Consider the following 24,219-nt stretch of genomic DNA (forward strand, 5'->3'; position numbering starts at 1 on the left):
GTCAGTTAGTCAAAAGTGCACATGACCACTGAGATGTTTTGTATAGATGTCCATTCATGTAGCTCTCTGTCAAACCAGTCTTAAGGTAAAGTATGAAAGCACAATGAATTTGAATTGGCTTAATTTTGCTAGCGTTCCAGATAAAAGGTTATATCGTAGCTGACATTAGCACAACTCATAAGTAATGAACAATTGGCTGGAGAAAAGTCTTTGTTGCCTTGGAAATTAAGCATTCCTTAAAGGGCTCTCTAAAATGCTTATTCAAGGCATGTGTTTGAATATGTTATTACTTACTTTTCTTTTGACTTTCCCAAGAAAACACATTATTTAAAATACTGTAGTGATCTAAGTTCACTCATTCACTTGCTTTGTGAATGAACTGTCTGTTGTGTTGATCGATGATTCCTGAACACATTAAAAACTAATGCACTAACAATGTGGTAAATAATGGATGCAGATGATCGTGTTACTGTGCTAGTTATTGGGGGTGGTGGCAGAGAACATGCTCTTTGTTACAGTCTTAACAGGTCCTCAACTTGTGATGCCGTTTTTTGTGCTCCTGGTAACCCTGGGATTTCTGACTCTGGTGATGCTACCTGCATCTCAGATTTGGACATAACCAGGAGTTCAGCTGTCATTTCATTTTGCCGGAAATGGGGGGTAGGTCTTGTTGTTGTTGGGCCAGAAGCGCCACTTGTTGCAGGTCTTGTAGATGATCTTCAGGCAGTTGGAATTATGGCCTTTGGTCCTTCAGCTGAAGCTGCTGCCCTGGAAGGCTCCAAAGACTTCATGAAAAAATTGTGCACGAAGTATCAGATTCCAACAGCAAAGGTTATTTTCTAGTCCTCAAAACTTAGTTCTGAGACTCTTATGCATTTTTTTCTTTTCCTCCAGCTAGAGTGCAAGGGATGAGTATTCCTTAGCTTTTGGTAAGACTTTAAGCTAGTCCTTTAACAGTCATTTGCTTAAGTTAGTTGTTCTGGGATTATCTATTCTCATTCAACACTTTGACATTTATATGAGGTGGTCATGTGTCAGGTCAATTGTGGCCCTTACAGTAAGCAAACATTGCTAACTCATTGCTTTTATTCAATACTAAGTCTATGATTTGCACCTTTCCATGCACTATTTTACAAAACAATTCCTTGTCAGTGCCTGTGTGGGCTCATCAATGGAGATTTATTCTGTGTAAACTTGTCTTTATTGAAGGTCATCTAGACCACTAAAAGGAAGTACTGTGAGTTGTGACAGGGTCAGCTTTGCCGGTTTTCAGTTTTTGTAGCTTTAGAGGCATGCTTGACTCTTCAAAATTCTGGCTCTACATTAACATTAGCAGGGGAAAATTCAAGGTAAGTTTATTGTGTAGAAGTTAGTGGATGAGTGGGGATATAGAATTGCACAAGGCAAAACATCACATTTATACTGATGGAGTTGAGCTGTGTTAAAGAGTACTCTATTAACATCTTGTCAGTCTCATCTTTGGCATCTTGGGGGTTTTGAATCGGCTCTCTATGGAGACTTTGCCAAACTCTGAATAGATTGTGGAGGATGGCAGAGTGGGAAAGAGGATTCAAAGATAGAAATTAGTTTCAGTGATTTGACTAAGGGTATCAACATTTTAGTGGTTTCAACCTTACAATAATCAGAATCCTACTTAAGCTCTATCCATCTCACTTACAGCCATGGAGACGGGGCTGATCATCAAGGAAATTTTCAAATTTTAATGAATGATGATAGTTTGTCCAAATAATGGATCAGATGCCATAGAAATCATGACACCAAAGTTCCGGCATGGATGACCGACAACAGTTTCTCCTCCAGTGGTATAACATGTTTGGGTATTGGTGAGCTTTGGGCTCTCAAACTCAATGGGTTGTCTGTCTTGATGTAAGCCGGCACTTAAAGCGTAGTTGTCAGCATCCATACAAATCTTGTATGGTTTATTTGGTCAATAATCTACAAAATTGGTGCATCAGTAATCAACTATTTTAAAGTTAAAAAAACATTGAGCAAGCTCCAAATTATAGGTGGACTAACGTGCTTCTTCTTGCTTTGGATACTCTTGAGTAAATGTGTCAAGGATTCAACAATCTTAGCATGATCCTTAAATGTTCTTTGAAAGAATTCAACAAAGACAAAGAAATTTCACTTGCTTGATTGTTTGTAGAATAGATAAATCCAGTGCTATTCATACTTTTTCGGGGTTAATCCTAATGCCATGAGTTGAGATAACATGTCCAAAGTACAACTCCTCCATGTGAAAGGACCCAACTTAGATGGTTTCACAAATTAGCGCTCTTGTCTTAAGAGATGTAATATGATACATATGTTTTACTTGCTCTTCCAATGACGTACAATAAATGAGTGTCATTAAGGAAGACAATTATGCACAATTCCAAACATGGATAAAGCCAATCGTTCATCGTTTATTGGAAAGTTGTGGGAGCATTTGTCAACCCAAAAGGTAGGACTAAGAATCAATAGTGTCCATGCTACATATGAAAAACGATTTTTGGGACATCCTCAAGAGCTATCCATATTTGAAGGTATTTGGACTTTAGATTAGACCTAAGATTGATCTTGGTGAAGTATTTTAGTGTCCATGTATATATAGAAAATGATTTTCAGAATATGCTTAGGAGCTATTCACATCTGATGGTATTAAGACTGAAGATCGATCTTGGTGAAGTACTTTATACATAGTAGATTTGTAAGGTCATTCAATGTGGGTAAAAGATAGTTATTCTTGATGGTTACCTTAGTGAGATATTTATAATGCAGATAAAAGTGCATTGTGCCATCCTTGTTTTTAGTGAAAAGGATGGGTGTGTCCCCACAAGATTTATTAGGCTCAATAAAAGCCTTTGCAACAGAGATGGGATGGCTATGAGTTAACATCTCTATCCTATGATCTAACGTGGCAAGAAGAAACGGTGATGGCAATGAAGAGAGAACTTAGCTGATTATTAGATGAAAGCTGAATATAATGATCAACTTCTCCACATGCTATGGTGTATAGCTGCAGTGAGGGTGCTAGAATTGAGAAAATGAGAAGTGATAATGACCAATTGATTGATGTGCTTGCAAATAGGCAAGAAGTCCCAAAATAATCTTGGGTGGCTTCTCAAGTCAAAATGATGGATGAGGCCCAAAAATATGGACAAAGGACAGCGATCAAAAGTGTCTCAAAAGAGTGGACTTCGACAAGAGCTTGCAATGTCCCTCACTTACCCAATGGATAGCTCACAATGAGAAGATGACCATGAACACTAATACCCCCTCTAGGATGTGTGTGTTAGCAGATATGTCAGCTCATGTGTGAGTCAGTGCATGTAGAGGTTTGGCACATTATTTAAGGTATTTGGGCATTTTTATTTGTCATTTTATGGTCATATTAGGCATTTATTATTGGCCGACCTGATCATTTTGAGGACATATTTTCGTCCTATTTATTCAGGCTCTTCCTCCTCAGTCAGTTAGTTACTCATTATCACTTGTGGATCTTCTACTGGGGAGAAGAGCTAGTGCCGGTACCCATGCAGCCAATGACTCACTGTTGTATGTGATTGTCTTGTGTTGGATATATGGATTCCATTTTCCGAGCATACATCTGAGTTCTCATCTGTATTATGGTCTTCAGTGTTTTTTCTTGCCCTTTCTCTTTTATCTTGTGTTTTAGCAATTTATTACAACATATGTTTATGCTTCCGTTGATTGCTCCACTTCTAACATGGTATCGGATTTCAGGTTCTTTGCTCTTGCTGTATTTTCTTTGCTAATTTCAATACTGTTTTGACCATTGCTGATCAGGCGACTACTGCTCCAACCAAGCGACCTGTTCTACTTGCGTTTTTACTGACATTAGCATCCATATAGCCTGCAGCAGTCCCTCTTCTGTCTGTGTCAGTTCTAGCTTGCATTTTGGTGAATTTGCATCTCCTCTTGGTTGGGTGATTGTGTTATCAGGCCGTTTTTACCGTTTCAGCTAGTTTTTGGCTGATTTTTTGACTTTTCGCAGCAGTTTTCTTCTTGTTTTGGTTAGATTTTGGTGAATACTACACGTGAACTCTCATTTTCTGTAGTCTGTGCTTGTGGTTTGGTTGTGTTCCCTCTCCAAATACCTTCTTTTCTCTACTCTTCTAAATCCTCTACAGATGGCTCCTGTGTGCACATCCTTTGATGATAAGTTACATGGATCTGATTATCTTACATGGAGTGCTGCGATGAAGGCTTGATTTATATAAAAGCAGTTATGGTACGTGGTTTGTGGCGCTATCGAACGTCCTCAACAACCTTTTTCTGTTCTAGTTGATTTTGATGAAGACAACCATGAGAAAGTGGTGCTTACATGGGATTCGGGCGATGCACGGGCTTACTCGGCCTTGCTTCGGTGTATTTCCAAAGAAGTCCTATTGGCAGTTACCTCCTGTAGGATATCTTCTGAAGTATGGACGAAGTTGCAACTGTTGTACGTGGCACCTTCCACCATGAGGGCAGTTACTCTTTATGGACACCTCTAGCAAATTTCGTTCAAGGCTAAATATACTATCCAATCTTTTCTACTTCGTGTGACCCAAATCCAAGACCAGCTTCGACAAATGCAGTTTGCCCTTCCAGAGGCTTATCTTATTGGACTCGTACTCTCCGAACTCTCTCCGGTATTATGGAGTGGCGAATGCTTTGAGGGCGCAAACATCATTGAGTTCTATCAATTTTACACAGATGACCTCCATGCTGCTTGAGCATGAGGTATCATCGCGGTTATAGGGGAGGCTTTCATCAAGTTCTAATGAGTCTCTTGCAGCTTTAGAGAGGGATTCGAAGAAGAATAAGTTGAAGACCCAGTGTTACCACTGTGGGAAGAAAGGTCATTTATGAAAGGATTGCAAAAGAGTTAGTGGCTTCTAGGAAGAAGAAGGAGAGGAAGATGAAGTGGAATGTGGACTTCAACGATGAGTCATCATTTGCTTCCAACTTAGACTTTGATCCTCTAGCCAAGGAGAAGTCCAAGGCACGTAAAGACTTAGCTTCTTCAGATTGCAGAAAGGGATTGATGATCCCTTTCTCAGTTGCTTTCTAGTGGTGGTGATGACGGCATCCCTCACGACTCTCTAGTGCCAGAGAGGGAGTGTGAGAGGGTGGTGAGATGGGGCAGCCATGTCTCATCTATACATCTATATAGATGCACAGGTTCTAGAGAGGGACTTCCTTGACGCATTGATTGAAGTCTGGCAGGTTCAAATCTTGGAGCTAGGATTGACATCCAGGTTCATGATGGGATGTTTCTTTGACAAAGAGCGTGTTTGGTTCCTAGTCATGAGCTCACATGAGGGGACACTTTGGAGGTTTGGCCAAAGGTAGGGAATCCATGGTAATATATGTTGTAGAGGCATTTTTGACAAGATGGTCATGTATGTTATTGAGAAACATTGGGACAGACATAAAGATATGCTATGATCTTCTCTATTTTCAGGAGCTAGTATGATCGACATCAACATGAGGCTCTCTCCGAGGCACCTTGGTGGTGGCTTGATCACCCACTGCTTGGGTATCCATGGTTCTACTTGGTGGCTCTATGTTGTATGGTTTATGGTTCATTCTCATTGTACCATTGTATTGTATTAGATCACCTATGATCTGAGAGAGAGTGTTAGCAGATATGTGATCTCATGTGTGAGTTTGTGCATACAGAGGCTGGACACATTATTTAGGATATTTAGGCATTTTTATTTGTGTCATTTTATGGTCATATTGGGCATTTATTGTTGGCCGATCAGCATTAAATGCTAGCCAACCTGATCATTTTGAGGACATATTTTTGTCCTATTTATTTAGGCTCTTCCTCCTCAATCAGCCAGTCACTCATCATCACTTGTGGATCTTTTGCAGGGGAGAGGAACTAGTGCCGGTGCCCACGTAGCTAGTGACTTACTGTTGTATGCGATTGTCTCGTGTTGGATATATGGATTCCATTTCTCGAGCATACATTTGAGTTCTCATCTGTATTGTGGTCTTCGGTGTTTTTTCTTTGCCTTTCTCTTTTGTCTTGTGTTTCAACAGTTTATTATAGCATATGTTTACGCTTCTATTGATTGCTCCACTTTTGACAGTGTGGTGCGCTTAAACTCCCAAGGGATATGAAAGATGAATGTATTATCTTGGATCTCAATGTGCTTTGTGTGAGCGTGAAATATAGGATTCTTGGTTGTGGCTAGGCAACTCCAACTATTCCCACAAATCATTGTAGCCTTTCGCTAAGGAAATCCAATCTTAGTGATCATCCTCTTCACTCGAACAACCTCTTGTTTAGGCATACAAGTGGCTTGTTCTTAGTCTTTTTGAAAGAAAGAGCAACAATAGGTTGTTGCTTGTTGCTCTAAGTGATAGTATCTTATTCCAAGGCCAAAAAACAACGTATAATAGATCTTTGAGAGTTTTTCATTGGTCTAATCTGAATCTATCCAACTTTTGAGTGAGAACCCCCTCTTCTCGCAAAATCCCAAGGTTGGGGTACCTTGCAAGTACTACCAAACTTGCAAAGCGGCTTGCAAATGGGGTTAAAGAGGTCTTTGCTTGAATGAAAGATAATAATTGCAAAAAAGGTATCTAGTTGTGTATGAATGAGCCATATCGAGGACCCAACTAGGGGTTTATACCTAGTGACTCAGCCATTACATGTGAGAAATGCTAGGATAACTTGAACCTTGGGTTGATGGGGCATGAAATTGGTGCGAAATCAGTCATGCTAAAGGGTGTCAACAACTCAACCACATCCCAGTTGCAAGATGAAAATACCAGTGGATGTTTGAAATATCTTTAATCTAAGGAAAAAATGAAGAAGTTCAAGCGGTGTCATCTCAAACTCAATCCTCAATGTCTCTTTTATGTATGCAATGTGGTTACGGTGACTCCTAGTAATGTTCAAATCATCAATAAACCAAATGACATTTATGATCAACCCTTAAAATGATCTGAAATAGAGGTCGGAACCATAATTAGATTGCTAGGAGCCATGGTCAAGAAAGAAGCGGTTTGTATCAAGATCTTTGTGCTTGCTTTCGACCAAAGAGGGGCTTTGTCAAGTGTGACATGGAGTTGGATGGCTGCTCCACATCAATCTCCTCTTGAAGACGCCGTTTGGGAAGGCAAACTGTGTCCTTTGATAAATAGATTATAGGCCACCTATGATGAGCTAGTAATACCAAAATCACTTGATGGTAGACATGTAAGCTATCTAGGTGAAGGTCTCTACATAGTCCAAGTTGGGCTTTTTAGCGAAACCCTTAGTAACAAGCCTAGCTTTGTGTGTGTCCAAGGTGCCATCAATCTAGTGCTTGGTCTTGTAGATTGACTTGACCCCAATTATCTTTCTCTAAAGAGGATGTGGAATCAAGTATCTAGTGTGATTCCTTCAATGGAATGAAGCTTATTTTGCATGGTGCGACACCATGTATGGCCAGATTTAAGAACATTGCATGATCTTTGTAGTCTTCTTGGACTATGTTTTTATTATCAAAGGTTCATACACTATTTTGCAGAGATTGTTGCACTTCTTTATGCTTTGTAAATAAGGTAGTACCATTTAAATGGGCTAAAAAGGAGATTGCAGCATTAATAAGCTTAAAGAAAAGCTTACGCTAGATCCTGTTCAGCTCTAGAAAAGCCATTGTATTCTAATATTATGCATGTGGAAACAATATTGATGCTTTCCTCATATAGGATGCATGAGTTGTGGCTTATCTCAATAGACTTTTCCATGGCACTGAAAGAAATATGCTGGTTTCATGAGAACAGAGTTGTTAGCAATTGTACATGCTCATTCTATGTGGAAACATTACCTTGTAGAGGCTGACTTTTGGTGCAAATAGATCATCAAACTTTTTGTTATTTTATCATGTAGTCTAAGTTATTTGGAAAGCATATGCATCGGGCAAATCTCTTCTTCATGTTTCACTTTCAAATAGTGCAAATGGGGTTTAAGAAAGCTATTATTGCAGATCCTTTATCAAGGAAACCTCAAGTTTCAACGATGTCTATTGCATATCATCAAGAAATGGATGAGATTATGACAAATATGTTCAAGATAAGGATTTTACTAGAGTCTATGATATGTTGTTTGATGTGGTTAGTGAAATAAGAACTATACTCTTAGATATGGATCTCTTTTGATGCATAATCTTTTGTGTGTAACAAAGTAGTAGAGACCAAAGGCTATGTGTAAAAGTTGTGCATCCACACGTGTTGGAGCTTAGCTGGAGGAGTGAGCAGCAACTCAAGGAGTGAATGTGTTTGAGAGAGAGAGTGAAAGTACGATTAGATTTGGGTGTACCAACAATGTGTTGGTACACAAAGAATAAAATGTATTTATACTTGGGGCATGTAAGGGTGCATTTACATGTATAACTAAATAATGTACATGTATTATACATGGAGGTGAAAAAGGGCCTCTATCCCAGCAACCTCCCACTTAAAGGTCCGAAGTGAACCTCTAACCAACTCCCACTAGTCGTATGCAATGCTCATTTTGAGCGTTGCTTAGACTTTTAGTGAGAGCATCTGTAGGGTTGTCTTATGTTTTGATCTTGGCCAATGTGATTAGACCATCTTCCAGAATTTGTTTGATAAAGTGATATCGCACATCGATATGCTTTGTGTGTGAATGATACATGGCATTCTTAGCCAGATACACAGCACTCTGGCTATCACATCCCAATACTGTAGTATCCATTGACATGTCGAGATCCTTTGCAAGTGTGCTCAACCATATAGCTTCCTTAGAAGGGTCAGTAGCTGATATGTATTTAGCTTCAGTAGTATTCAGTGCTACAAGCAACTTGGAACACCAAGAAACAGCCCCATCAGCAAATGTAAAGACAAATCCGCTAGTGGACCTACGAGTGTCCAAGTCACCTGCCATGTCTGCATCACAATAACCCTGCAAACTAAGTGCACCCTGCCCATAGCAAATACACTTTCTTTGTGTACCCTTTAGGTATCTAAGAATACACTTGATAGCCTCCAAATGTATTTTGCCAGGATTTGACATAAACCTGCTAATATCTCCCACTGCATGAGCAATGTTTGGACGAGTAGCAACCATAGCATACATTAGAGAGCCACAAGCTAATGCATAAGGGACTCCCTTCATATCATTGGCTTCCACGTCATCTTTTGGGCTGTTGGCTTTACTAAGCTTAAGGTATGGAGGTAAGGGCACCCCAAAAGGCTTAGCTTCAGCCATGTTAAATCTGTTCAATACCTTTTCAATGTACTTTTCTTGAGATAAAAACAACAATTTCTTCATTCTATCCCTGCGAATCCTCATGCCCAATATATGCTTTGCATTCCCCAAATCTTTCATGGAGAAAGCTAATTTCAGCTGATCTTTGAAAGCATCCAAGCTAGTCTTTCGTTTCCCAGCTAGCAACATATCATCCACATACAAAACAAGTATGATGGGGCTACCATCTGTATCCTTTTTCATGTACAGACAATGATCTGCATGGCTACGTGTAAACCCATGAGAGAGCATAAAAGTGTTAAACTTTATATACCACTGCCATGGTGCTTACTTTAGCCCATACAAGCTGCGTTTTAGTTTACACACCAATTGCTCTTTGCCAGGAACTACAAAGCTCTCGTGCTGTTTCATGTAGATTTCCTCTTCAATGTCACCATGCAGAAAAGCTGCTTTCACATCCATTTGGTACAGCTCTAAGTCCAATACAGCATTGAGAGCAAGAAGCACACCTAGAGTGGTCATCTTCACAATAGGTGAGAAGACCTCTTGGAAGTCAATCCCTTCCTTTTGTGCATACACTTTGGCAACTAGTTTTGCCTTGTACTTGGGTTTCCCATCAATTGTCTTTACTTTGTAGACCCATTAGTTTGAAAGAGGCTTGCTTCCTTTGGGCACTAACACAAGATCGCAAGTATCATTAGCATACATAGGTTTGATCTCTTCTTGCATAGCTAGTTCACACTTACTACTGAATTTGCATGACTTGGTCTTTTTATAGGTAAGAGGCTTACTCTCATCTATAAGCATCACATAATGCAAAGAGGGGTCATACCTATGTGGTTGCCTTCTTAAACGTCTAGACTTGCGTACCCAATGATCTACATTTTCAGGAATTGGGTCTACATCTGGAGATATGTCATTTTCAGCATTTATTGGCTGATGTAAGCCATTTTCAGCATGTTGTTCATGCTGTACAGCACCTGCATTTTCATAATCAGCAAGTCTATCTTCTTGTCCATGACCTCCGTGTGTTTCTATTTGTTGTCCATCATCATTTGACTCAAAAATAACCAACTATTCATCAGTTTCAGCTTGTGGTACATCATCATGAGGCTCATCATTTGAAGTAATAGGCGGCTGCAAATTCTGAAATTTGACATTTTTCATATTTTCATTAGAGGTCAATATACCTTTCAGTAATTTTGCCTCATTAAACACAACATTACGGCTGCAAATAATTTTCTTGGACTACAGAGGTAACCACACTCTATAGCCAAATTCACCCTCATCACCATAGCTCATGAAAATGCCTTTGGTGGATTTTGGGTCAAGTTTGTTCCTCAGCTCATCTCTAACATGCACAAAAGTATCACACCCAAATATGCGTAAATGGTTATACGAGGCCGACTTGCTAGATCAAACCTCCTCAGGGATACCATTATTTAAGGACCTGTTGGGAGAGCGGTTGCAAATGTGAACCACGGTTTTAAGTGCCTCTCCCCAAAATTCATGAGGGAGATTAGCAGTGGACAACATGCACCACAGTGTTTCACATAAAGTCCTATTATATCTTTCAGCCACCCCGTTTGAAGAAAGGATGTAAGGAGCTATAAGCTTCCTCTTAATTCCATGCAAATCACAAAAAGATTGAACTCAGTAGATGTGAATTCACCCCCATTATCAGTTCTCAAGCATTTCAACTTTCTACCCGTCTGAGTAGTCACAAATACACGAAAAGTTTTAAAGACAGCAAACACTTCACTTTTTTTTTTTCAACAGATAAACCCAAATCTTTTTGGAACAATCATCAATAAAAGAAACAAAATATGCAGCACCACCCAACGATTTCACGGGCATACTACATACATTAGAATGCACTAAGTCTAAGACATTGAACTTATCAGAGACACCAGAGTAAAATGAATTTTTCATTTGCTTTTCAAATTGACAGTCATTACAAAAGTCAAGTTTAGAGCCTTTTCCATCAACCCTCTTCAAGGAGGCAAGGACATTAATTTCTTTTTGGCTCATATGGCCTAATCTCTTATGCCACAACTCCAAATGACAACCAATTTCAGCAACTGCAATAAACTTGCCATCCAAGGCTTTACAGTGCAAACAATACAAAGTGCCCTTCTTGGTTCCTTTTGCAATCAGCATGGAACCCTTTTTCAATTTCCACAAATCACTACCAAACAATGTAGTGTAACCATGCAAGTCAAGCTGACCAACAAATAGTAAACTCTTCTTGATGTCAAGTACATATCTGACATCTTTCAACACAAGCTCTTGGCCATTATCTAAAGACAAGTGTATAGTGCCAATCTCATCAATGCTGCAAGCATGGCTATTTCCAAGATACACTTTTACATAATTGCTTGCATTGAACAGAGCAAAACACTCCAAGCAAGGAGTTACATGGAAAGAGGCACCAGAGTCTACAATCCAAGTCAGAGTGACACCATCATTGATTGACAAAAGTGCATCAATCACATCAGCCTTGGTAATTTACATATATTGCATGTGACATATAAGGACATCATAATCAGCCCTTCCGACCACAATGATAGCAAGTAATGTCACTCTTTTCTTTTTCTTTGCTCTTACTTCTGTTTCTTTGTCCAACATTTGCATTTTTCTTTTCAGCCCTGCCTCTTACATTATAAGGTGAGTTGCTGCCTTCTCCACTAGACATACGTCTAATTTCTTCATTGAAGATTGAATTCCTCACACCATCATATGAGAGATTGGGGTTATTCCTAAGAGAAACCACCAAGGTCTTCCAAGAATCAGGCATGTCATGATCAAAAAGATTGCCCTCAACTTATCATCAAAATCCAAATTTGCATCCTTGAGCTGATTTAAAATGCTAATAAATGCACTCAAGTGCTCAGCTGCAGGCTTTGACTCATCCAATCTCATATTCACTAACCTGCGCATTAAATGCACCTGATTAATAGGTGTGGTGATCTCATAGGTAGTTTTCAGCTTCTCCCATATTGCATAACCTGTATCTAAACCCTTAATGTCTGTCAAAATGTCATTACTGACACCCGTCTTTACGTAAGCCACAACCTTTTTGTTAACTCTGGCCCAATCTGCATCAGACATTGTGCGGGTTTATCTTCCTGCAAAGCATCCTCACAATCCTTTAAGAACAATATGCTCTGCATACGGTCTTTCCAAAGGTCAAAGCCATGACCATCAAACTGTTTGATTTCCATCAAACTCTTGATGTCTGAACTGGAAGAAGTTGTAGCTATTTTTATCACGAACACGAGTAAATGCAGTGAACTACAGAAGCACAAGCTGGACCAGCAAATACACTACTGTTCTTCCCCAAACAGTAATATATCTCTGTTGTTTATACATAAACCAACCACCACACGGGCAAATCTTACAGAAATTTACCAAATTCTGCACAAAGCCCCAAAATTCCAGGTCCAACTGTGCATAAATGTCAGCCAATCTGACCTAGTTGAGCAAAATTTTACCAGTGCATGAAAAGCCCCAATTTTTCGGGGTCCAATGTCAGGAAATTTTACTCGAAAGAGCGAATTTTGACAAATTTGTCAAGATCCCCAATTTGATTGAGCACAATGTTTGCAATTTCTGACCTGAATGTCATTGTCAGGCATAGATGGGATTAAATTTGGGAGAAGCCCCAAAATTTCAGGCCAGATTCACACAGATCTGTGACCTATGCTTCCACGTGTGAACCTGGGTCAAAAGAAAGGAGGTAAAAGAGATTTGAAAGGAATAAAATTTTTTGATTTTAAAGAAAATGACCCTTGGGGGGGGGGGGGGGGGGGGGGTTTCTGTTGACCCTACCCCGTCACTTCAGGTCGCGACTGCTTGTTATCCCCTTGGCCGTCGCACGACCTGTGCATCTCCTCACTGCCCGCTGCCCGCTAGACTTGTCTTTTCAAGTCGCATGATTTCGCCGGTGCTTGGTCTTCATTCCCATTGGTTGTCCGTGTTTCCTATCGCCAACATGCAGCCCTTCCATGCTGTTCACTCGTTGGATCTTTGTCGAGTGCGCCTGCTGTCCCGTTGATCAGTCAGCTGCTAGAACCCGATGACTAGTGCTAATCGCAAGTAGTCTATTTGACCTGTTAGTTTCAATGATGACTGCACTGTGTGCAGTGATTGTCGGCTTGTACCTTCAGCTTTGATACCGGTTATTGGAGCTCAGCTAGAGCAGTGATCAGCAGTTTAAGGAGTGAGTGTTTGAGAGAGAGAGTGAAAGTACGATTAGATTTGGGTGTACCAACAATGTGTTGATACACAAAGAATAAATGTATTTATACTTAGGGCACGTAAGGGTGCATTCACATGTACAACTAAATAATGCACATGTACTATACACGGAGGTGAAAAAGGGCCTTTATCCCAACAACTTGTAGGGCATTGAGGTATACATGCTACACTTAAAGGTAGTGGAGAATTTCTTTTCTTGGCCAGTTTTACGAAGAAATGTGGATGCATATGTATATATAGATGGTTTGTCAGTAACTTACATGTGACAAGTAGAAGGTACCATCATTGTAGGTTCTTTGTCTATCCTTGAAGGTTGTGGCAAAGTATTTCTATGGATTTTATCTTTCATCTCCCTAGGCCATCTACAAGGAATGATAAAATTTGGAATTTACAAGCTCAATAAGCAAGCGCACTTTGTTCTGTTTAAGAAGATGATTAAAGTAGAGGATATGGTAAAGTTGTTCATGCAAAAGATCTTTAAGTACCATGGCATATCTTGGTTTCAAAGGTGCCTTGGAGAAACTGCGAGTAGTATTAATATGAGTAAATTATACCAAATTTAAATATGTTTCCATTTGGCCTTAAGCTCAGACAAATAGTAGAGATCTAAAATTGTGAAATCTGTTTGTCTGCGGATGAAAGAATGATAGGAGTGTTAGGAAAGATCAGCCAACAATTAAATTAGCTAGGGCACTATATTATCCAAGTAATCTTGAGCACTCATTATCCTCGGAATTGGCATTAATTAATGCGAATGTCCTAGTGTCACCACTAGCACTAATTCTAGGTTAAACTTTGACACTAGGTAGCACCTAAAAGTGAAAAATCCTATCTAATGTGCAATGAGTGTGTGCCTCATCATCTAGGTGAGTCACTAGTGTATACAACTATGTCCATTTGGGGACATGAGACTATATACAATGTATGCAGGTCTAACTCCATCTAGTGAGCATAGAGGGATGCAAGATGCGATAGCAAGGTGGGGGGACAAGCGGGATTCTGGAATAAGCTTCTAAGTATCACTTGGATAGAAGTTCTAGCGTTGCGGGCCAAGTACATCTCATGCTGTTGTTGAATCTAGGTGACTTCTAGGCTGCCTTTGACTAAAGGCATTGAGTTGTCATACAATAGTGATCTCTTGTGTGCTTTGTTGGGATATCCCTCTTGGTGTCACGATCCTTGTGTCTACATGTCCCTTTTCATGGTAACATGTTTGGTGTCATGCTCTATGGTCTTTGTATAAAATTGATGATTTGAAAGAGAGTCTCTACTTGCATGGGTGATGTTGTAGACTTTGTGAAACTGGCCTTCCTCCTCAAATAGGGTGGTAAATAAATAACTTGCTTTAATAGTAATCACAACAAGCATAAAATTCACATAAACTGAAAATGCACACTTTACCATTTTAATCTCGATAATGGACAACTTGTTGGCCCCAAAACTGGTGGCCCTTGTGGTATTTCTTTAACTTTTATTGCAAATGGATGGAGTACAATTGAGATCTTATGTCCTCCTTTGCTAATCCAAGTGTCTCTTGCTCTCACAAATGACCAGCAAGTCTCCAAACCAATTTGCTCCTTGGTTTGTGGCCTTCACCCTTTTTCTTGAAAGACAAATTCAGTCCTAAATTTGACATTGGTTGGTTGGTCTCTTGAATCTCTGTGAAATTCCTCAATTTCAGCCATTAGAATTCAAGTCCTACACCCTCAATTTTGAGCATGCATCCCAAGGCGGTTGTCAAAACCCTAATTTTTACTATCAATTAGGGTTTATAATAGAGATTGATTGAAATTTGTTACTTTGATGGCTCAAACTATTGGAAAATGTTGAGATAACTTGAGAGATGGCTAGCAGATGAGAGAGTGTGTTGTAAAGAGAGAAATTTCAGAGTTTGATCATGAGAAACACTGAAAAACTGCTGCTGCCCTGCTCAAACAGCAATGGAAGCTGTCACCTAGAGCTTAGGAGCACTAGAAAGACTGTTGTCGCCTCTTGTCTGCTGTCACTTGCACTAGAAGGATGTTGGATTGCTGTCACCTGCTCTTGGAGGGCTCCAAATTGCTGTCACATGCTTGTAGGATTGATCCCTAGTGGATGCAAATCACATCAACCACCTCTCCCTGCTCTCAAATAACCCCCTTTTCTTTCACAATGGTTAGAATAGACTTTCACTAGCCCCTAAAAACGTTTTTTCCACTTGCATGGGTAAGTTTTGCCAAGTGACAGTCTTTTAATCCTATTTTTTAGCATTAGAATAATTATTAAATTAATTTTTAAAATATTAATTCTAAAAATTATTTAAATAATTATTCTAGCGCTTAGAAAATTAATTTCATTAACCAATAATTAAATTGGCTAGGCTAATTCATCTTCCAAGTATCCTTGAGCAGTTATTGGCTACTAACGTCACTATTGACATTAGTGGCCAATAAATTGGTCTAGGCTCAAATCTGACATTGGGTACCACCTAATATCTGTTAGACGTAACTTATTACAACTTTTACCTTTGACACCCACTGTATCCTTATGGTCCTTAGCTTGCTATGTGTATCACATGTGCTAAACAGCCTTGCACATTTAATTAATAACTTGATTAAATGTTATCGGCAAGATTAGAGTATCTCGAAATTTCACGTCCTCATGACACTTTGTTACTATAAGAATCTCATGTGGCATTGAGAGTTTGATTTGTATCATTCGTGACAAAATAATTTGGGGCCTCTCTATTTGGGTTCAGACTAATGTGGCTAGGCTTGGGGTCCAGACTACTACTAAGCACATAAAAGCTGGAGTGACCATGGTATCAAATAGCTATTGCTTGGTATATGCTCATGTAGGTATGTTTGGTGATAGCTCTAGGAGTATCAATGAGATGTGTGTCCTTTGGTGAGTTGGTTGCGTGTTGCTTGCACCATGGAAAAGTGACATGACATGATAGGAAAAGTGACTTCCAAGTAAACATATCAGCTCACCACCTCCACTAGCTAACCATCTAGAGTGAAAGACGATCTCCTATGAATTGCAACTGATGTGTGAAAATAAGAACCTTGGTTCGTGGTTTTCCTGAGGTTCATTGTCAATTCTTTGTCTAGGTAGAAATTGTGCTAGGCCTCTAGGTGTCTTTGAAGACCCCCTTGTGTTCCTCAAATCATAGTGTCCCTCAAATCAAAACAATATCATCAACGTATAACAAAATGTGGAGGACATGAATATCTTTCGAGTTGAATCCATCTCCTCCTCCTTTGATGATGTAGTTAGTGATCTCAATTATGTATAGCCAAAATTGTATAGGTGATCGTGGGCGATCTTTCTTAACACGAATGGTGTTGCAATCTCTCTAGAAAGTCTTCTAGGGCATCCGATTCTTCCCACTTCTCTCTCATATGGTGCATATATGCCCAATAACATATCTAATGGCACTCCTAGGATCAAGTGGCACTATAGTAGTTTGTCCCTCAACACTATATCGACATCTTTGTGGATGTCCACAAAGTTCTAGTACACTGTACAATCCCTTTTTCTTGGTCTTGGCTTGCTCAATCATACATCGCATAGTGAAAATGTGATCCCCTATGGAGAAGCCTTATCTAAATTCTACCTATCTTGCTACTTGCATATACTTTCACTAAGCATAGGTGCTCAACTGTGTCTCCAGTATTGTTACATATATATTGGCCAATAAATGACCAATCACAATAGTCCGATAGTTCCCTGGACTAGAGGGGTCCCTAGCCTTCTAGATAGGCACAATAGTATATAGAGTTCATTCATTTGGAAATCCTTTTGCCAAGGCTCTATTGAACATGAAAGCAAGGAATGGTGCAAGGACCTCCATTGCATATATGAAATGCTCACCCTAGGTATCAATGTGATCCGATGATCATCCATGCTGTAGTGTCCTAATAGCCAGTTCTATCATGCTTGTTGTGAAGAAAGTCGAGGATGTGGGATGTTGCTCCACTGGTTGCGATATGGGAGGTGGTTGTGGCACATCATTTAAATGTTTTGCATAGAGTTGCCATGTCCTTGGATCCTCAACGGGCATTTTCTGTTTGGGCTCTTTGAAGCTCCACCATGCTACAATAGTATCTTTGTTGTGGAAGAGTAGGGAAGCTCCTTGTAATGTGTCTCCTCATAGTCTTGCTATTTGTGGTAAGTGAAGCAATATTGCTTTCTTTGGGTCCCTTGCTTTGTGATCTGCCCAGGTGCAATGTGTACCCTAAGTTGTCACTAGCACTCCTCATTATACGAAGTGTTCTAGGGTGACCCTTGGTTGTGAGCTGTGTGTGGACCATGTGCAGTGAGGGAAGCTCATGGTGGTTTCTTAGTGTATGATTGCAGTGAGTTGTGAGGCGAGTGTAGCTAGTGATGTCAACGGGTCCAACTATAGTAGTCCCTCATATACATGGTGCATGTAGATGTTAGCAAACTTGTGTGTGAAGTAGATGATAGTGTGGGGTGGCTGCAACGGGTTGTACAAGTCCTATGTGTAGGTGAAAGACAGTGTGATAGTGGGGTAATGTGGTTTGGCCCTATGGGCCATGTTGCTATGTCGAAAGAAAAGATTGTCTCCACGAAAGGGATGGATCCCAATATGTGGTCCACACTGTTGGAGCGTGTGGGTTGGAAGCTTGTCAACGCTCCAGATGAAGGCCATTTCTCCACCCCATTATAGATAATGAGGTGGTGTCGTGCTCCTAGCTCAAGCAAATGTTGTCCATACCCCGTATTGTTCGGTTCCAATGCTTCACTATCCTCCTCATCCCAATCTTTGCTGGGTCGAGTGGGTGATGTAGCTTAGACCCCTCAAAATCATACACATTGCATAATGCATTGATGATCCAGAATTCGAGCATTGAAGCCTTATACCAAGAGGACCTCCCCCAGACTTCGGAAGTATATGATCTTCTTTGGAAGGTTAGTGACTATGGCATCCTCTTCTCTCCTATTTTCTATTCTCATCCATGTCCCTTTCCCCCCCCCCCCCCCCCCCAACACACACACACACACACACACACACACACACAATTTCCCATGGCCCAAAATAGGTGACATCTAATGCTATAACTATCTAAATGGAAAATAAACAGTGAACAATACATAGCTGATGAGTACAAAATGATGTCTAAGCTCGATACAATGTGGAACTGCTCGAAAAGTACTCTCATCTTAGGATATCTATCATAGGTCTATCTAGCATATAGAGGATGAAGTCGTGAGGTAGGGTCTTGGTGTGATGGTGTAGTATCCTTTGCATTTATAGATGATGCCTCTTGCGAGGGTGTGGACCAGCTGGACATGGGTTGTGTCTAAGGTGGTCCCCCATGGTGGGGTGGTCGGTCGGGCCATAGAGGCCTCTGTGGTGGAGGGAGTAGTCGATGCTCTTTAGAACTATGTGAGTGCAAACTGGTGTGTAGCTCCATGTCTCTAGTGTTGGGTCCGTAAGAGATGCTCTCTGTGGCAGCGTAACTCTAGCAAGAAGAGCACGAGACATCTCTGATCTAGGAAATCCATAACCCTAGATAGTGGCCCAAATCCCTCTCTGTACAAGCAATGGAAGAGCCCTAGTACATTGGGCATTTGCATAAGTAGTGCTCCTTTGTCTCTGGCTCGAGCTGACAAAGATAGAAAGTCTTGTTCTCTAGGGGGAGGTAGCTTGCACCATATCTACTTGTCTCAATCTAGAGCTTGTGTGAGGATGTATGGAGCTGCTCAATGGCACATCGTACACCATGAGATGGGTATGCATCCATGTATCTCGGGTGGACAACAAGGTCATCATGGGATATTTGTGGAAGATGCTTCCAGTAGAAAGGCATCTTTCTTCCCAAATCCTCATTAGGTGTCACCTATGTCCTGGCTTTGTGTATTTGAATAATGTTGATCCTGATGATGCGGTTCAAATCCTCTAAGTTGAGCTCCAAGGGGGGGCAATCCAAGCTGTACTATAGTGGTGGGAGGTGATCCATGCGTAATCTATGTAACTGTAGCCATGCCTCTGTTCGTCGGGCATATCAAGACTCAATATCCCCCTATAATGCTAGTTGTCTAGATGACTCTAGTGCTTGCGAGTTGGGAGTATCTCTGTCTCGGCAAGGCCCAAAGCTTATGCAAGAAAGTCACTGTTTGGAAGAGGGCCTCTGTCACTAGAGGTGGTGCTTTCATCTTTGCTGCGATAATCTCATGCGGTACAAAGGAACCCTTGCAATGCCAATGTGATGAAGTACAAGGATCATCAATCACTAAAGGGGGGTAAGTTCAAGGACTCGTAGAAAGCCTCAAACTTCTCATGTGGTAAAGCCTTGGTGAAAATGTTTGCAACATTTTTTTGTGTGGGAACATACATCAAGCTGATCTCTCTTGCATAAGATCTCTCTTTGACATAATGGTAATGAATCTCAATGTGTTTCATGTGAGCAGTTAAACACAAGATTTCATGCTATTGCAATAGCACTCTGACTGTTTGAGAGAATGGATGTAAGACCCTCCAATAAAATCTCTAGATTAGCTAACAATATGCGTAGCCATATACATTCTACTGTTGTTGTGAAGGTTGCCCCCTGTACTCGGCCTCACAAGTCGAGGTAGCCATTGTAGGTTGTTTCTTGTTAAGCCATGAAATGCATAAACAATGCCAAAAGAAACAATATCCACTAGTAGACTGCTGAGTATCTCAGTCCCCAGCCCAATTTGAATCATTGTAAGTTTGTAGAGCTGCAAGTATCCCCCTAGAGAAAAGATCAAGGCATGTGTGTGTGTACCTTGCAAGTGATGGAAAATCCGCTTAACAGCTTGTCAATGAATTGTACATGGGTTGTGCATAAACCTGCTTACTTGAGATATTGAAAATTGTATGGTAGTGCATGTGTGGCAAATATAAATAAGGCATCCAATGACCTGGCTATAAATTGCAACATCATTCATCTCACTACTATCATGCATAGAAAACTTCAGCCCTGGCTCCATTGGGTAATCATAGGTTTACAATCTTGCTAAACCTATGTAGAAGCTTTTCCATTTGTTGTGATTGTGACATGGTGATTCTGGGTGAACTAAATCCCCAAATAGTAATTTAAAAGGTTCATATTTGACATAGCAAATGTATTCTACAATTCAGCTTTTAAATATGCAATTCTATCCTCTTTAGTTTTGGTGAGCAGCATACAATCTACATAAAGAATGATGACAAGTAAGTCCCCCCATTCATTCTTAATGTATAGAGTAGGAGTCATCGGAATGCTCTTGAACCCTTCGTTGTTCAAATAAGTTAACTTGCAAACCAAGTGCTCTTTGCCTTTAACCACAAACCTTGGAGGTTTTGATATATAGACATCATCATCAAGGGCACCATTAAGAAATGCTGTCGTAATGTCAAACTAATGTACTTTCCATCCATGATGGGTAGCCATAGCAATAACACATCTAACTGTACTTTGTGGGATGTAGGAGCAAAAGTCTCCTCAAAATCTATGCCCTTTTTCTGAGCATAGCCTTAGGCAACTAAGCGTGCCTTGTAGGGTTGTACCTATCAATTGAAATATTAGCCTTGTGTTTAAGTTTAAAAACCCATTTAGTGCCAATAGCCTTCTTTCTTGGTGGCAACCCAACAAGATCCCAAGTACCATCAGGAACAATGGAGTCCAACTCTTCTTCCATGGCCTACAACAACCAATGTACATCTTGTTGGGTGTGTCATCAAGTGAAGTAGGCCCATCCTCATCGAAAAGTGATCTCGTCCACACAATAGTAGCATCACACTACTCAGCATTGTGAAGGGCTGAGATGTAAGGTAGGAGGTGAAGGAAAGTGTAGGTGTGAAGCTGCACACACGATCAGGCAGGTTAGGCAACGGGGAGGCTTTAGATGAGGGAGAGGAGTGTTGAGCTAAAAAATGCATTATATGCTAGTTAGACATATTGCACAGCCCCAAAACAAGCTTAATTAATTAAAAACCAAACTTTCATAAAAAAGTTTGCGCTCCTAGAAAGTGTGTGTGTCTCCTAGCCAAACCCTAATTTGGGAGGACCCAACCTTCTATAAATAGATAGGTTTCCCACCGCCTAGTCTAATCTCATTTTTGCAGATTATTGGTGCCTAACTCAGCTGTCCACATCTTGCATGCAGGCCCAGTTTGAATTGCTGTCCACTGCTGTTAGCTGTTGGTGCCAGCTTCTAGACACTCCCCAGCTGTTGGCAATTGCTGTTTGCTGCTGTCTAGACATTGTGATCAGCTGGCGACCTGATTTCCACTGCTAGTGCTGCTGATTTGTGCCTGTCCAGCTCATGCTAGCCTGTCCATGTCATCATCTGCTGTGTTTGCTGGTGTATGGCTAGCAGTAGCCTGTGTTTTCACTTTGCAGCTTGTTGATTGCCCCTGTCATGTCATCACCTGCTCCCTTCTGCTGTTTACAGCCTGTGCTTGCCAGCCACCTCATCTCCATAGAGCTGTGTTTGCTGCTGGCAGACACCTTTCGAGACTGTTTGCTGCGTTTCAGGATTGGTTAGAGTACGATACACTCTTCTGCTCATTCTCTCTGCCTTGGTCACTGAGACATGGGAGTTCGAGGTTTAATATTCATCTTGCACAGTGTGTTTGCTGCATTGAGCATTGTATTTATTCATTATTCAGATTTATTCATCTTCTATGTTACCCTAACCCTAACTGTGTTTCTTTATCAATCTACGTGTTTATCATATGATAGTGTTTGTATTCTACAGTTGAATGCTTCTTTACAAGGAGAGGTGTGAGGGGAGGTGGTGACTTTGCCGAGGCAGGCAACTAGGTGGTGACAGATTTTGTCAATCCGGGGGGCTTCATGACGCGATCCACTGCTCTCCAGTGATTTTTTGCTGATATGCTGTGCATACTAACTCGTTAAATCTTTTAGATGATAGGGGAGCTAGCTGCTCTTGTGTAAATATATGAACATTTTCCTATTGTTTCTTTGTTTCTCTATCTTTATCGGCTTTCTTACTAGCTTGATTGTTTATTTAGCTCTGTTGGTGAATCAGACTGCTGCAGTGTTCATCATCTTTTGTGCAGTCTTAGGCAGGACACTAGACATCCTGCCAAAAGTTACTGGAATGTTTTGTATATAGTTGTGGCAGTTTCGGATATTATGTGAAGTGGAAAAATTCAAGCTCAAAGAGCCTTGTATATCTGTCAATCAAACATGTTTTATATCTCTTGATAGTGGAATAGATTCAATTAGGATTGTACATTTATATGGCTCTCTGTTTGTTAATTATCTGCAAGTGTGGAGGAGGAAATTCATGTATGTATGGTCATGAATTGCAGTACAAGTCTTTTACCAATGCGACAGATGCTAAAGAGTATATTAAAGAGGTTGGAGCACCCATTGTTGTTAAAGCTGATGGTCTAGCTGCAGGGAAAGGTGTAATTGTTGCAATGACTTCAGAAGATGCATTTAATGCTGTAGATACAATGCTTGTGGATAAGGCTTTTGGATCAGCAGGAGGTCTAGTGATTGTAGAAGAGTTTCTTGATGGGGAAGAGGTTTCCTTTTTTGCATTGGTAGATGGTGAAACTGCCCTACCACTGGGATCTGCTCAGGATCACAAGCGTGTTGGAGATGGAGACACTGGACCCAATACAGGTGGAATGGGAGCTTATTCTCCTGCTTCCATTCTTACTCCAGAACTTGAAGCTACCGTAATGAATACCATAATCATGCCAACAGTAAAGGGCATGGCAGCAGAAGGATGCAAATTTGTGGGAGTTTTGTATGCTGGACTTATAATTGAGAAACATAGTGGCAAACCGAAGCTCCTGGAGTATAATGTGCGATTTGGAGATCCCGAATGCCAGGTATGGTGCAATTTGTAGTCAATCTTTGCCTTCTGAACAAGAAAACTAAAAACCCAGGCATTGACTCTCGTATACTATTAATTTAGAAACATGAAAAGATGCAGTAATTTGATGTGAAAATGGTTGGTGAAGGGTTTATTGGTATTTGCTTGTCTATCCCATATTTTATCTGCCAGTTCTTAATATTTCTCACTGGTTGCTGCATCCATCTCTTGCTCCATCATGCTTGTTTTAGAGGGGTGCATGTAGTAGGCATGCTGATGATTTGAACTTCCATATTACTTACTGTTCACTGGATCTGGCTATGATGAGGAGAATGCAGTTGTGAATATGCACTTACCTTGTATGTATCTGTCACCTAAAGTATACTTCAGTAGACCAGTTTGCATAAAATCACCAGCATCAGGCTTTACCTGAGTGTTCATCAGCGCTATTTCCAGCCCAAGAAAGAAATGTAGAGTAACCAAGTTAGTCATCTCAATTTCTTGTATCAACTGTTCTTTAGTAGTTCCAATAAGTTGACCATTTGATCCTATGATGGCAAAGGTTTTGTAAAAATCTACAAAACAATAGAAAATCATCCTCGCATGTGTATAGTATGAAATTGATATTGCTATGGAAGTTGTGTGTCATGTGACTGTCACCCCTCCCCCCCTGTTTTCAGCCTTTTCCCTTTTCTCACGCTACTTGCTGCCACTGCTTTTTTTCCTCCCCCTAGAGAAGAGAAGAAACTCTACCAATAAATCCCCAGAGGACAAAGTATCCCAAGGCAAAATACAAAGCACAAAGCAGCTGTTTAAGGGACCTCTGTAGCAAAAAGATATATACAACAAGGGGAAGTTTGTATTGCCAAACTATTTGGGGCTGGCAATGGAAGAAAGTTGCCCAA

At 40.5% G+C, this 24,219-nt stretch overlaps 1 protein-coding gene across 1 annotated transcript in view; it reads left to right on the top strand.

Moving 5' to 3' along the window:
• PUR2 (Glycinamide ribonucleotide (GAR) synthetase) overlaps positions 1–24,219 on the top strand; it is a 69,642-nt gene that overhangs the window by 37,572 nt on the left and 7,851 nt on the right. Inside the window, exons 2-3 of the mRNA XM_087697863.1 lie at positions 458–831; positions 22,800–23,330. Of these exons, the coding sequence (XP_087553989.1) occupies positions 458–831; positions 22,800–23,330 (905 nt within the window). The remainder of the gene's footprint in view (positions 1–457; positions 832–22,799; positions 23,331–24,219) is intronic.

The sequence above is a fragment of the Lygodium microphyllum genome, chromosome 17 (assembly GCF_053477565.2).
Source record: "Lygodium microphyllum isolate KBCC chromosome 17, Lygodium_microphyllum_v1.1.10, whole genome shotgun sequence".
NCBI lineage: Eukaryota > Viridiplantae > Streptophyta > Polypodiopsida > Schizaeales > Lygodiaceae > Lygodium > Lygodium microphyllum.